Genomic DNA, 14,368 nt, shown 5'->3' on the forward strand with positions numbered 1-14,368 from the left:
TGCACTTCAAGACCAGCTTAGTGGCTTATTATAATGATAAATATAACTAATATAGTTATCTGGTACACTATTGACAACATTGATGAAATTAAACACATTATGTGGTGATTAAGTCGTACAGTAATCAGGAGACTTGTTGATATGTATAGGTGTCCCCTATGGCATGCCGAAAGGATTTAGAAATGTCCTCGTGTTCACTGATTTGCCTCAAAAATGTAAATACCTTGTATCCAAATTGGAGGCTCTGCAATCGATCTGTCGCGCCTGGCTTGATTGCGTCATCACGCCGCGTCTGTAAGGAAATGGGACGCAAACCCGCATGACCGTGGTAAACATTTGGCTTTTCGTGGCAAGATTTAGCAAAAATGGCACCGACAGGTCCACAAATGAAGAATAGGAAGTTTACTGCGAAAGGTGGCGACTGGAAGAAGTCCACAAACAACACCCAGGGTGCCAGGCAGAAGAGGAAATGGGTGCCCGAGCAAAAAGTATACGAGGGCAGCGTGAAGGAAGGTAAGTTTTAGCTCAACATAACCAACGTGAGAAGTGAGGAACAGATTGATACATGATGGGAGTTAGTGGATGAGTCAGCTGCATTTAAAGAGAACAACATTCAACAATGGGAAACAGCATATCCACATTTAAAGTTATATAGATAGGTCTATACTTTATTCATCCCTAAGGGGACAATTGCTTGTGGCAGCAGTAAGCAAGTTACAAAGAAGACACAAAAATATTAGGTATAATAAATACTCTATATATATACAACAAAACAGAACAGCAGAGCGTATTCGATTTAAGAAAATTAAACAAAGAAAGTGCGAAAATGCAATGTGTGTGTGTATATATATATATATATATATATATATATATATATATATATATATATATATATATATATATATACACACACACACAGTGAAATAGATGTATGTACAGTGGTGGAAGGGCTATTGATGTTGATGTTGATTAATTTATGGATGATCTGAGGTGACTTATTATAAAGTCATATACATTTAAACAAATAATAAAAATAATTATAATACTGAGAAATCTCTGGATTTAAACTGGTATTTCTACATGACACATTTTGATCATAGCTACATTCTTAATTTGCCAAATATGCCAGTCTTTCAATACATATATTGTCAACTTAATATCCCGTGGCATGCCTTTTGTCTTCTGTCCTCAGGTCAGGGGTTTGCTTTAAAGAGGAAGGAAAGGGTCAAACATGAGTACAACAAGCTGCTGCGGAAGGAGAGGAGGAAACTCCCAGAGTCCAAAGCTCTGTACAAGGACGAGTACCCTGAACACCTCCGGCATCTTTACAAGGCCGAGGCCGAGAAACTGAAGACTGAAGCCTGGACCCATAGATTGAACAGGAGTATACTGAGAATGAAAGGGCAGGAGGAGAAGGAAGAAGAGATGGGTGAAAATGCTTCCGTCACCGCTGCTGCCACTGCTGCTGCCACTGCTGCTGCCACTGCAGCTGCCACTGCAGCCACTCCTGCTGCTGCCACTGCTGCTGCTGAGCCAGATCCAGAAGTTACCGTTGGAGCACCTGAGCAGACAGATTCTGGCACTGGGAATCCTGAAACGACAGCAGACGCCGAGAAAGACATGTGAGAAAATGTCTTGACTCTAATCTCTAAAACATAATGGTCATATTAAGTGTCTGCAGAAAGACACAGAGAAGTTAAATCACCACATAAACCTGTGATGAAGTGAACACAGCCAGTTTAATTGGAAGCGTACAAATTGCTTGTTTCATTATTTGTTTACTTCGTCTACTGTTACATTTCAAGCAGATTGGGGAAACACAGTGTAATAAATCCTGAATTATCTTCTCTTCCAGTCTTCCAATGAGCAACCGCATGAAGAAGAAAATGCTGAAGAAGACGTCCTACCAGAAGACAAAAGAGGATTTTGAAGCAATCACAGAAAAACGGAAAAATAAGAAAGAGGTGAAATATTTATCTTTATTGTTTATTTGTTAACTTTTACAGATGAAACAATTGCACAAAATACGTCACTGATTTTTGTTTGTTTTGTGACTTCAAATAAATTGCAGTTTTACAAGTTTCTTATTCTTATGCATGCATGCTCTGTGTAATCCCAGGAGTACCTGAAAAACAGCCAGCAGAAAAAAGAAGCCATTAAGAAGTACAAAGATAAAAAGATGGAGACGTTTCAGATGCTGAGCAGAAAGACCAAGAAAGGACAGCCCAATCTGAACCTCCAAATGGAGTATTTACTTCAAAAGATCACCCAAGGAACTGGGAAATGACTCCCAAGTCAGAGCTGCTACTGGATCATTATTGGACCTTTACTTTTATTTGACTCTGATATGTAATCACTCTTTTGCAAATGAGAGCCTGAGGACAATCAGGATTGTGTTTTTCATAAACATTAAATGCTGTTCTTTTTCAGTATTTTGCTCCTGAAAAACAAATTCAATGGCCATTTTAAACTGTGACCACAAGATGGCGGTGTAGACATGAGGAGATGTGAAAAGATGCTCATGTTAGACTTTTATTAATCAATACATGTTTTAGCTTCCTGGAAAGCGCTGTTCATTTCAAATGGTCAACACGTCCCAGTTGTTGCTTATTACTCTTAAACATTTGAAAATGCTTGAAAAACACCGTTACAACTTGTAATATTCTGATTCAACTTTAATAATACCAAACTGCAAGGAGCCATTTTACTTAATAAATCCGCTGTAAATATCACACTGACTTTTAATGTGCTGGTCTGTTCTTAAGTCTGCTGTCATCAGGCCACATGAACATGTAGTCCGCTTAAAGCTTGCTCACCGTGCAGCCGTCTCCCTCGGTGAGGGGGCCGAGTGTGGACGCAGGCTGAAAAGCCTCCAGCCGCTTCCTCATGACATCACATGGTTGCAGAATGACTTCTCTAACATTCATCTGAGGCAAGACTTCCTAAACACAGAGCGCGCTCACTGCTCTGTTGATACGAAGGAGAAAAAGGCTTCATTTTCTTGTGCTGATCATTTGTAAAAGGTAAGACTTTTCTTTCCGTTTCTGGTTTGTTTAAAGATGCCATTTGTGACTACAGCGTATGTTTAGGCTGTGGATCTGGTTAACGTCTGAAGGTTGGGAGTGGAAATAATTTGCCACATGTTTGGTGATTATTTAAAGAAGGGCCCGAAGCTTTTTGTGTCCTTAATACTTTATATTTAAAAGAGTATAGCAGTTTTTGATAGTAATGTTATTCTGCAGAGGGTAACACACTTGAGGCCTGTTGATAAAGGGAATGTATTTGTGTTAAAAAAGTAACACTTTATACTAATACTAAGGAGTGTAATGTATTTGTCTAATTTACAGTTTTTAAACATGACCTTTTTCTTTGGTGCGACGCTTAAACCTAACGTCTCGCTCACAAATAAAACAAACTTTCCCACCACAAGTTAATCGACAAATCTCTACTTGGAAAATGTCATATCTACTTTTCTGCAAACTGCGGTACAGCTCTTAAGAATAGAAGCCAGACGGTACTTCAAAACTGCGTTTGAGGTTAAGTTGTGACACAAAACAAGAAACCACTGTTGGAGACGTCGGCTCTGCATTCTGCTGTGACTCGGCCTCCTTGCAGGCATTACGGCGTCATGTGTTCTGTATGGCGGGGTATTAAGATAATCCTTTACACTGTGTTTACATGCCTTTGTGAGTTGCTTGTTCCTGGCTTATTAGAAAAGTAAAGTATTGTATTGTAAGTATACTGTTGCATTATTGTTCTGATCACTTGCTTCACCTTTTAGTAAGACGTGTTAAGTTTGACTGCTTTTTTAAATACTCTTTCTCTCTGTCTCACAGGGCCCTGCATCCATTTTAAGCATATTCATAAGCCACAAAGTTATCAGTGATCTCGTCACCTGATGCGACTTCCTGTCTTTGTCGTCATGGCGACTGTAAGAGCCCCAGAGCACTGGATACAGGGCCAATAAGGAGGCCTCATGTCTGATTTCCACATCCGAATAAACTAAAATTCATGCCACTTGCACACCGCGTTGCCCCTGAAAGAGTCCCCGACATGGAGGAGGAAGGCAGGGTGAACGGCCTCGGACTGACCCCAGGGAGGAGGCACTCGGACTGGGGGAGAATCGCTCTGCTGGACAAGACCAAGGAGTTCTTCCAGACCTGCGATGTCGAGGGCAAAGGCTCCATTTCCCGCACCGACATGAGGGTCAGAGCAGCAGGATGTGTGTGCTTTGTTGGATGGGGAGACTCCAGTTGAGTCTGCATACTAGGAGAGATCTAAGCTGTCCAGTTTATCCGCAGAGATATGGATGTCATTTGTTTTTAGAGCTGCAATGTAGTGTTAATTTCTTCAAGAGGAGGCTGCTGAATACTTTTTTGATTAATACATTTTTGTTTGGTCTTTTTAAATGGTCAGAAAATTGTGAAAAAGGATTTACACATTTTGTTTTAATGGGAATACAATGAATTCATGCACATTTTAGAGGCTGAATCGAACACATGTTTGGCATTTCTACAAAAAAGGAAAGAAAAAAACTGTTATAGTTGAGTTTTCTGTCAACAAATGTATTCATTAATTCATTGTTTCAGCTTTGCATGATTTTATGTTTCCTTTAAAGCGCAAATATTTTCTTTAAAGAGGTTATTTTTCTTCCTAGCCGCACACATTGTTCGAGGACTCACATTCTCTCTTTTAAAATGTATTGATGCTCTGCAAATGCATGAAGCCTCCACTCAGAAGAACAATAGGTCAAGAGGCCACGCACATCCCTGTGGCATAATGTATGTGTATGTAATGTAATGGGAAGTGGGAATCACGTTTTTTTTGCTGGATCCTGAAATAATCTTTTTCATGATATATGCCCATTTTTATAGAAGCACTTCACGCACTCAGCTGCCGGTAAAGTGGCACAGTAGCACCATTGATGGAAATGTTTCTGAGTATAGGTTCACCTCACTCACTCACATACACAGGCACACACATCGTTTTACTGGCAGGAACAATACGCAGGCCTCTTCATAGTGCTAACAATGTCCACGCTGCAGTGTCAGTTAATTAGGACCGGGCCCTTGTGAGCATCATGCCTTTTGTTGCTGTTACCAGGGTTTCCAAGAAAATCTCGGTGCAGTGGCACATAAAAGAGCCACTTTGTGTCTGTTTATTCTGGGATAGTTGTGCTGGAGCTATACACAGAGCTCGATGTGGCAAATTCAAGGCTCTGAATTTGTAGGTGACGTTTATTGATTTGGATAGCTGTAGTGTCTTAAAAGACACTCGGTCCTCACTAACCACGTCCATCGTCAAGTCATGTTTTCTAAATGCTGATGATTCCTGTTAATCGACAACCCTTTAAACGCCTTGTGTGTTTATGTTTTCTTGGCAGAGGCTCCACAGGCAGCTGCCTCTGTCTGCGGAGGAGCTGGAGGATGTGTTTGATTCCCTGGATACAGAACACACGGGTTACCTCACGCTGGAAGCATTCTCCTCCGGATTCAGTAGGTCTCCTGCCATCACAGGCCTTTCATACAGCTCACTGAAATCTCCAGTTTAAACGACAATGAAATATTGTGCAGAGTAGGCCGTCAAAAAAGTAACTCAGATATTTGTCTGCGTGGAAAACAATATGGATGTTGCACCCAATTGTTTTGTGTTTGAAGTCTATAAATGCTTCAGCTGGACTGTAATTTGTCTAGCTGTAAAAGTAAAGATGACAGGATAATAACATGTGCTAAAATGTAGCGTAACAGTTACACGAGCAGAGTCATAAAGTCCATGACCTCACTCAGTAATGCCAGTTACACAACTTCTATCTAAAGTTTGCAAACATTAGCCACCATAAGCTACTTGTCATACCAGACCAAGTAAGGCTGCAAGTGCAGCAGCAAAAAACAAAAATGAGTGTATTGAATCAAGCATTTGTTTGTGTATCTCAGGTCAGTTCCTGCATGGCCGGAGGATCTCTGTGGTCGATGACCAGAATCAGACCCCCGGCCCTGTCTTTAGGGCCAAGGAAGCCCTTTATCAGAGCCAATGGGAAGCCAAGCTGTCAGGAGTTGAAGACGAGGAGGAGGGGCACTTCTGCATGCTGCTGGAAAGCCTGGGGGCCGGTAATGTGTTTGAGGAGTGAGTGTAATCACTGCGAATCATTTTGTGTATGTGTATGTTTTTGTGTGTTTTACACATGAAAACACGCTGTGTGCCATAATCCATACTTTAAATCCCCGGGATGTGCTTTAATTTGACTAATCTCCCGCTCTGTGTCTCCTCATCCTCCTCCCTCTTTCCAGCCCAGGCGAAGTGCGCAGTCTTTGGGCTCAGCTCAGGCGGGATGAGCCTCACCTCTTGTCCAATTTCGAGGAGTTCCTGGCCAGGGTCACCCACCAGATCAAAGACGCCCACATGGAGAAGAAGGAGATGGAGAGCGCCCTAGAGAGGTAGTACTACAGGACAGTTGCACTCATTACTAAAAGATGACTTTATTCCCTTAAAATGTAGCGTTTTACTCCACTTGTTTCGTTTCCTCTCTAAGTGTGAAAGAGTGGATATGTAAAGAGTGAACGTGAGAGTAGATCCCGGGTTTAAAAGGCCACATTTCTCAATTGGTTCCCACAGTGTTTAAGTATCGTACTTCATGTACCATGTAAAGCAAATGTCACCGAAATAATCCGTTGCATAACAGTGAGTGTGTGTTTATACGACTACCCCATCCTGGGAGTGTTTGCATGGATTTACCTGTAATTCTCTATAGAACAACATCTTTATCCGTGTCAAATGACCACTAATCTGGAGGCACGCTCTGAAGTCAGACCACCGCGGAAATCCATCAACACTCTGCCTGAAGGGACACGAAAAGCAATGAGAAGCAGAATATATCTTGTTCAATCTATTTAATTGGATGACTATGTGGAGCAACATGTTTGTAGATTACGTCAAATTGCAGGTGTCTCTGGACAGAGAATTGACTTTTTGGACTCTTTTTGGAGCACGCAGCCATAACTGGCCACCCAAAATAGCATGCAGTTTGCTGCAGCAGAAAGAGACATAGAGGTGCACACTCACTCACTCACAAACGTGAGCGATCGCATAATTCTCCTGCCAGAGATAATAATATTAATATAAATAACAAAAGGACTGTCGGAAGTAGGAATTTAAATTAACATTTTTGGGATATATTAGTAAATAAATATAAATGAATACGGGCAAAAAGTACTAATTCCAACAATAAAATTATTATTATTATTATAATAATTATATCATTTTCAGTGTCGGTAAGTGTGTATGTCTGCCTCTAAAGAGGTTTATGTGTTTGCAGTAGTGAATTTGTGTTTGTGTATGTATGTAAATGCATATGGATTTTGTTTGTTTAAGTTTGTGGCATTAGCTCACCCTCAGCCCAAGATATTTAAGGTATAAGAAATATTTTGAATACTTTTCCTTAAGTTGTTCAAATTGTTTGTTCCAGTAAACTGTTTGTAAAACATGCAGAGGCAGCTCTCCCATGGCACTGCATGGTACTTTGTAACCGCTAGTTATTCCTCTAGACTTTACTAATTGGCTGTTTGGGTCTTAACAATTGTCAGAGGGAATGTAAATACCACTCAGTATTCTTTTGAAAAGGAAGCTCAGTTGCTGTGTGTGCTCAAGTATTTACATGCAATTACAGACACGGCTTTAAGCTCAACCGAGACGACAATGCTGCTCTGTTCCGTGATATTATATCATGTCATACTGCATGTCTTCAGCCCACCAATGACCCTAATGGCAATGTCTCTGCTGTCCCTCTCTGCAGGAAGTCTGCAACGCACGACAATGAGATCCGTTATTTATACGAAGAGATGGAGGCGCAGATCAAAAACGAGAAAGACAGGCTGGTAGTAAAGGTGCAAGAGCTCAAACACACATAAACCCTACCAAAGCAAACAAATGACAACAACAAAATAATGTCTTTTGTTTACAAAATGTTGTTTTGGCTAAATGTATAACGTTCCCCTCCAGTCAAACATGTCATTTTTGTTTATTGTTCTTTCACCTGGATGTTTGACCTTTTACTGTGCATAATTAATAATCATAACCTTAATCATGTGCCTGCTCCTTAACCATTTGACCTTATCTTCTTGTGGCCGTGCAGGACGCTGAGCGTGTGCAGATGCGCAGCCACGACCTGGAGCACCAACTGTTCTCAAAGGAAAAAGAGCTGGAGCATCTGTTCCAGAAGCAGAAACGGGTGCGTGAATATGTTCAACACTTCTAATGAATCAACAACTTCCCTTCACATAACATGTAGATATCAAACATTCCTTTTGAATCATTGCCCGTATATTTAATCGAGAATGGCTTGCTTCAACGCCTGGAAGACAACCAAGGGTAGATATTATTATTGCACTTAGGCGGAAAGTAAAAGTCAAACATTTGAAGCATGTAGATGGTATTCATCTTTCCCTCTACAGTGTTGTAGGGAGGAGTTTAAACAGCAGTGCCCTTTCCACTGCAGACATGCTCCACGTACACTCAGCCAGCATTAATGCATTTCCTTGCTGTGAATATCTCCCCCTCCCTCCAGTTAGAAAACCAGTGCCACGAGCTGAACAGCGAGAGGCAGGAGAGCCACGTTGAGAATGTCAAGCTGAAGATGACAAACGACGAGCTGTCCCGCGCGCTGGAGAGCACCAGCCAGGACCTGGGGCTGGCCCAGGAACAGCTGAGCATGCTGCAGGAGCAGGCCGCCCGTCTGCAGCAGGAGAAAGAGATGTGGGTATTGTTTGTATTAACAACCACTGAGCAGCGTTTCCTTACGTTACGGTTATAACAGGGTTCTTACGGTCATGGAAAACCTGGAAAAGTCATGGAATTTTAAAATGGTTATTTCCAGGCCTGGAAAATCCCAAAGGTTTTGGAAAAGTCATGGACATGTGTTATATTCATGCATTCATGACGTTCATTTATGCTGAGTTTGAAATAATTAATATGATTTTAAAAGAAAGACGCTCAAAATATAAGCAGGCATACATACCGGCATCTATATAAATGTGTATTATTTTAATCAAACTATTGTCTCTCATTCATTTGTGTCATTTAAGGTTTACTGTATGCTTTGGAATTCTCATTGTTAGTTTAAATACTACATTTTCTCACTTTTTCATGTATTTACCGAGATTTCACGAAATGTTTGGTCACGGAAATTTGGTTAAAAGTCATGAAAAACCATTGGTCAAAACATGTATGAACCCTGTTATAAGACTACACACACACACACACACACACACACACACACACACACACACACACACACACACACACACACGTCCTTCCACTGAATATTGAGGTTGTCTCGTTTCAGGGAAATGTACAGAGTAACTGAGGGACTGCAGAGAGAGAAGCAAAGTCTCATGAAGCAGCTTGACCTCCTCAGGTATGACATCACATACCTCATATCTAATCTGGGTAATCTTTTTGGCCTCTGGTTAAGTTATAATTGGCAAACCTCAGACATCTGGTTGCAAAGTTAAAGGAACTCTTTCTCATTAATTTGTCTTTCCAATCTTCCCAGAGAGATGAACAAGCATTTAAAAGACGAACGAGACATATGCTGCGGTGTGGTGAGTATATTTACGTTATATTTTATGTGATTGCACTGCTGCAGCATATATCATGGCATCGCCTGATTGATAACAAATACCTCTGTGACACAAACATGCTCTCCCTTTGTTTAAATAAGCCCCGGACCTCACTCAGGAAGAAGCAGAAGCAGAGAACGGGTCTCGCCAATATATTTGATGACAACAGCCAGCCAGCAAAAAGGTGATTCATTCATCTTCCAAATACGCCTTCACACAAATCATCTGTCAGAGTGTTTCATGTGTGACAAAGAAAAATGTCCACCTCAATTTGATATGAAAATCATGTAATGAAAGAGGAAAAACAGAGGATATATGATTCTATAATCCACTGAATAAACTTTTTTGTTTAGATGAGACTAAAATCAAAAACACTTGAGTGCTTTGGCCTCAGTCAAGTGAATTGACCCAGTATACCCTCTGTTTCTCCTGTTTCCTAAAGAGCCCCACTGTTGGTGGACGGGTCCTACCAGTCTCTGGAGGCCTTGCCCATAGAGCACCTTCATATCGTGTTTGTTGCTTCCTCTTCCTGTAGTGAGGATGACACCACCATAGCCGCCCCCTCCTTCTCCACCACCACCACCGTTAGTGCCCCCGCATGCCAACAACGCCCTGCTGCAAAGAAAAACTCTGGCTTAGCCAACGGTTACGCCAAACCCGATCCACCCAAAGCGCACGATGTGAGGCCGAAGGCCAAAAAGACACCCGGAAAGATGGCCGCCGCTAAGAGGACGACGGCGAAAGACAGAGACAGAGCGAAGAAAGTGGAAATTAAGAAGAAGACGGGGCTGAAAGAGGAGGTCCTGGACGCTCCTCCAGATGGATGGCCCCTCCGCCGGGTCATCTCCATTGAGGAGGACCACCTGCCCCACCTGCTCCATGGAGGGCCTCAACTTTTACTGCACCAGCTCAGTGAGGAGGAAGACGAGGCATACGACGAAGAGGAAGCTCAGAGTGACTTTGAAACGAGTGTTGTCATGGCAGTAGACCTGTCCGCCACCCCACCCTCTAGTCACGTCCCTGTGTCGGCTCCTCCAGCAAGGAAATCCCGCTTAACACACGCGGAAAAGACGCCAATGTCTCCTCGAGGACAGCCTGCCGGGAAGGAGACCCAGCCAGTACGTCCACAGCTTTGGAGCTCCAAATATGTGTTGATCCTAAAGAAAATGTCTTATGACATAAATAAGATTAACATGAGTTTCTTTTTCCTGTCTCCCTGCCTTCGCCCGTGTTTCATCTGCTTCAGAAGACGAAAGAAGGAGCACTGTTTGCCCCAGACCGTCTGTTCAAAGTGGTCCTGGTTGGAAACTCGAATGTAGGCAAGACATCCCTGCTGCGCTCCTTCTGTGAGGGCCGTTTCCATCCTTCCACTACTGCTACTGTGGGTGAGAAGAGAACCACCGTAATGCCATTGTGTTGCATGTGTCAGGGGCTGTGTTTGTGGATGCTAACACAGAAGATCGGAGCGTGACTTAGCATCACATGAGAGGGCTTGTGAAGTCACACTGCTCCTCTCGGAGCCCTGGCACACATTGTACTGCAGATTATGTCACTTCTGATGAATTTTTCTCCTCGCTTTCATCTTTCTCAATCCTCATTCGAGCCTTGTTATCTACACTTTGTCCCCCCCCCCCTGCCCGGCCCCTCTCCTCTGGAATGAGGCACAGTCGGTATCACGCCTTGTGGGACCCCCTAGTGGCCGCTTTTGACTTTGTTGCTCTGTCCAAAAAAAAAACAATGAATATAGTCTAATTTAAATTAAATATGAGAAGTGTGTCCACATATTTGATCATAAAACAAACAAATAAAAATCTTCTGCCAAGAAATTCTGAATGTATCCTGGTTAAATGATATTGATCTTTGTTGTGTGTTGTTCAGGTATCGACTACAGTGTGAAGACGCTAACCCTGGACCATATGCAGGTGGCCATGCAGCTTTGGGACACGGCAGGTCAAGAGAGGTGGGTTTGCTTGTGAATATATTTTAATTTGAAACATAACTTGGATTTGCAAGTTTACTGAGAAAATAATATCAAAATCAACATACAATTAATAGACGTAGTATTTACATTATTTATAAATTACCAATTGCTACACACCCCAAAACAGATTATGAATAATATAATGTCATGACAGTTTTTTGGGACGTATTATTGCAGTAATTGTTTTTGCAATCCCAGGTAAACATTAAGTATGTACTTTCAGTGTACTTAAATATCAATAAATACATATTAAGCACATCATTCTGTTATTCCTCTTGTAGAGCTTTAGTGTACTAAGCTTAAAATAAGTATGCCAATAAGCATTACTACTACAAGTGTGCATTTGACCCTAAATATATTACAAGCCAACACTTACTAGTGTAGAATTAGTATAGTATTTAAAAGTATGATACGTTTAAATACAAACACTATTAAAGTGGATTTTCCCATCCTATTATGACGTATATTTAATAAATGAATTAACTGAAGGAAATCTTTTTTTCTTACCCTTTAAAGACAATACAGTGATACAGTAGTAGTATCGTGTTCTCTAATTGTGTAGCACCAGCAGGTGTGTAGAGTGTCGTGTAGTTAATCTCTATCATTGACACAGGTACCGCAGCATAACCAAGCAGTTCTTTCGCAAGGCCGACGGTGTGGTGGTGATGTACGACGTCACTGTGGAGGAAAGCTTCAGGGCCGTGCAGCCCTGGCTCAGCAATGTCCAGGTCTGACCTTTGACCCGACGACGTCCTCTGCAACTCTTGCTTTCCTCATGTGTTGGAGGATTATGGCGGTTTATTTATGAAATACTGATTACATTTGATTGATGCTTTTTGGTATTTCCATTTGTAGTCTTCCCAAAATGTTGCACCATTCCTTTGGTTTGTCACTTGTAGTAGTTGACCATATTTATTATACTCAGTTATTCATTTCTGTTGTTTTCCTACTGTGACATGGACAAATGTATATTATGACAATCACTGGACTAATTGTTTTCAGGAAGCAGCAGGAGAAGGGATCCCCATCCTCCTTTTGGGCAACAAAATGGACATAGATGGAGAGAGGGAGGTGTCATTCAAAGAAGCTGAGCAACTGGCTTATGTGAGTTTTATTTCTTATTTTTTTCAAAGCTCGTGGATCGTTTCATTTTCCGTGCACACTCACAATTTTAATTCTGTTTCGAACCCTGTGTAGGAAAACAAGGTGATGTTCTTTGAGGTCAGTGCCTACACTGCCAGGAATGTGACAGAGTCCCTCACACACCTGGCCAGGTAACATCAAGGCTGTGAATCTAATAAGAATAGCTGTCAAGGAACAAACCATACTCACCACAGACTCACTGCACACCAGTCATCAGATGTACGATACAATGAGTGAAGAGTAGACGGCCCTTTTGGAGTTGCAACCCTTTGTGAGGAAGCTGATGTGTGTGTATGGCGTCGGTGGCTCATGCAGTGTGCTCTCTGTGTTTCTGTCTTCACTCAGAGTGCTAATGGAGCAGGAGGACAGGGTGAGAGACACAACAGTCATTCTGAGTGCTCAGCCCGTAAAGAAGAAAGCCTGCTGCAAGTGAAGCGTGAACTCGGTTTACTCAATTCTAGATCCCTTTTTTGCAGCGTTATAAGACGTGAATCCATTCTTGGACTTTATCATAGAATGTGTCTTTTAACAAGAAGTCTTCATTTTGGCCCACAAATGCTCAACAAGTGGAAGTCCACACGAAGCGCTGTGCGGCCCGTTTGAACATGAAACCTTCTGTCAAGTTTGAACGGTGAGGCTCAGAAAGAGCTCATCGAAAGTAAAACATAAGGTGCTGTACATAACGCTGTGTTGCCAAATCATGAGATTTAAAACAGGAAAAATATGCTGTATTAGAATTTCTTTCGATAACCTTCACCGTAGGGAGAAATCATAAATAAACTGTAGTTTTTCCATGAATGAATGCTAGCTTACAAGTCTTAATTTCTTTGTTTTTGTCTTGTTTATGTAGTTATACTATATATTTATGCTTAAACTGAACTACATTAATTGGAATTAATTAATGTAGCTGTTTAAATGAAAATCATGAGAGAAAAATCAGATTCTTTGACATTTTATTCATCATCTTTGTTCATCTTTTTTTTTCTTTCATATTCTTTGTCCGATCAAAACCAAGTGGTACAAGACATATTGCATCTGTGTGTGTTGCTGTTCTGAGGCATTGCTCTGTTTTATTCTGGCACCAAAGTACGTTTTGTTCTGACTTATCCTCAATTAAAGAAATACAAACAAAATTACATTTCACACCTTTCTGAAATCAATGAAGCAAAGAAATTGCAAATAATAAATAACACAATTAATTACTGCACCCTCAAAACAATTACACAGTGCATAATACATTTTAACAAATGACTAAAGGAAAAACAGATGATGACTGTGCTGTGACCTTCTCGACATCACGCAGATCAATGCTTTTCAATTAGCTGCACTAACACTATTAAGATCCTTTACACAATTAATATAATCTCCACAAATTAGTGACAGAAAAAAAAAATCAAGTTCATTTAGGATGTTACATTCAACGATGTGCCAGAGTCGATCAAGTTGGTACAGGTGATGGCACTATTGCTGATAGATACTTGCCTATTCTGATGACATCACTTGGGTGCCGGCATGACGGCATCCAATCAGATGCGTCTGGCCGCCCTCGCTGGCCAACTGGAATGCCCGTTGGAGTTGGAGAGCCTGCGCCGTCCCCCACACTCGCAGTGTGTCGAGAGGGGCTGAGGGT

General features: G+C 41.5%; 2 protein-coding genes across 2 annotated transcripts; both read left to right on the forward strand.

The window, feature by feature from the left end:
- Positions 1-314: 314 nt before the first annotated feature.
- ccdc59 (coiled-coil domain containing 59) lies at positions 315-2,726 on the forward strand. The gene is made up of 4 exons (XM_079235993.1): positions 315-513; positions 1,193-1,622; positions 1,856-1,964; positions 2,120-2,726. Exons 1-4 carry the CDS (start codon positions 366-368, stop codon positions 2,285-2,287), a joined length of 855 nt encoding a protein of 284 aa, XP_079092119.1. The 5' UTR covers positions 315-365; the 3' UTR covers positions 2,288-2,726.
- Positions 2,727-4,053: 1,327 nt separating this feature from the next.
- cracr2ab (calcium release activated channel regulator 2Ab) lies at positions 4,054-13,199 on the forward strand (the record flags this gene model as incomplete). The annotated part of the gene is made up of 17 exons (XM_079235906.1): positions 4,054-4,206; positions 5,384-5,495; positions 5,934-6,123; positions 6,288-6,434; positions 7,790-7,880; positions 8,129-8,224; positions 8,561-8,748; positions 9,338-9,409; positions 9,548-9,596; positions 9,716-9,798; positions 10,057-10,732; positions 10,861-10,999; positions 11,493-11,574; positions 12,209-12,323; positions 12,598-12,699; positions 12,793-12,869; positions 13,084-13,199. The coding sequence occupies 17 exons, from the start codon at positions 4,054-4,056 to the stop codon at positions 13,169-13,171; spliced, it is 2,460 nt and encodes an 819-aa protein (XP_079092032.1). The 3' UTR covers positions 13,172-13,199.
- Between the last annotated feature and the right edge of the window lie 1,169 nt (positions 13,200-14,368).

The sequence above is a fragment of the Taurulus bubalis genome, assembly GCF_910589615.1.
Source record: "Taurulus bubalis genome assembly, chromosome: 20".
In the NCBI taxonomy this organism is placed as follows: Eukaryota; Metazoa; Chordata; class Actinopteri; order Perciformes; family Cottidae; genus Taurulus; species Taurulus bubalis.

Excerpts from the sequence above, each read along its gene's own strand:
- ccdc59 (XM_079235993.1), top strand. The coding sequence starts at position 366 with ATGGCACCGACAGGTCCACAAATGAAGAATAGGAAGTTTACTGCGAAA. Across the intron at positions 514-1,192 it reads CGAGGGCAGCGTGAAGGAAG|GTCAGGGGTTTGCTTTAAAG; the intron begins GTAAGTTTTAGC and ends TTCTGTCCTCAG. Across the intron at positions 1,623-1,855 it reads GCAGACGCCGAGAAAGACAT|TCTTCCAATGAGCAACCGCA; the intron begins GTGAGAAAATGT and ends CTTCTCTTCCAG.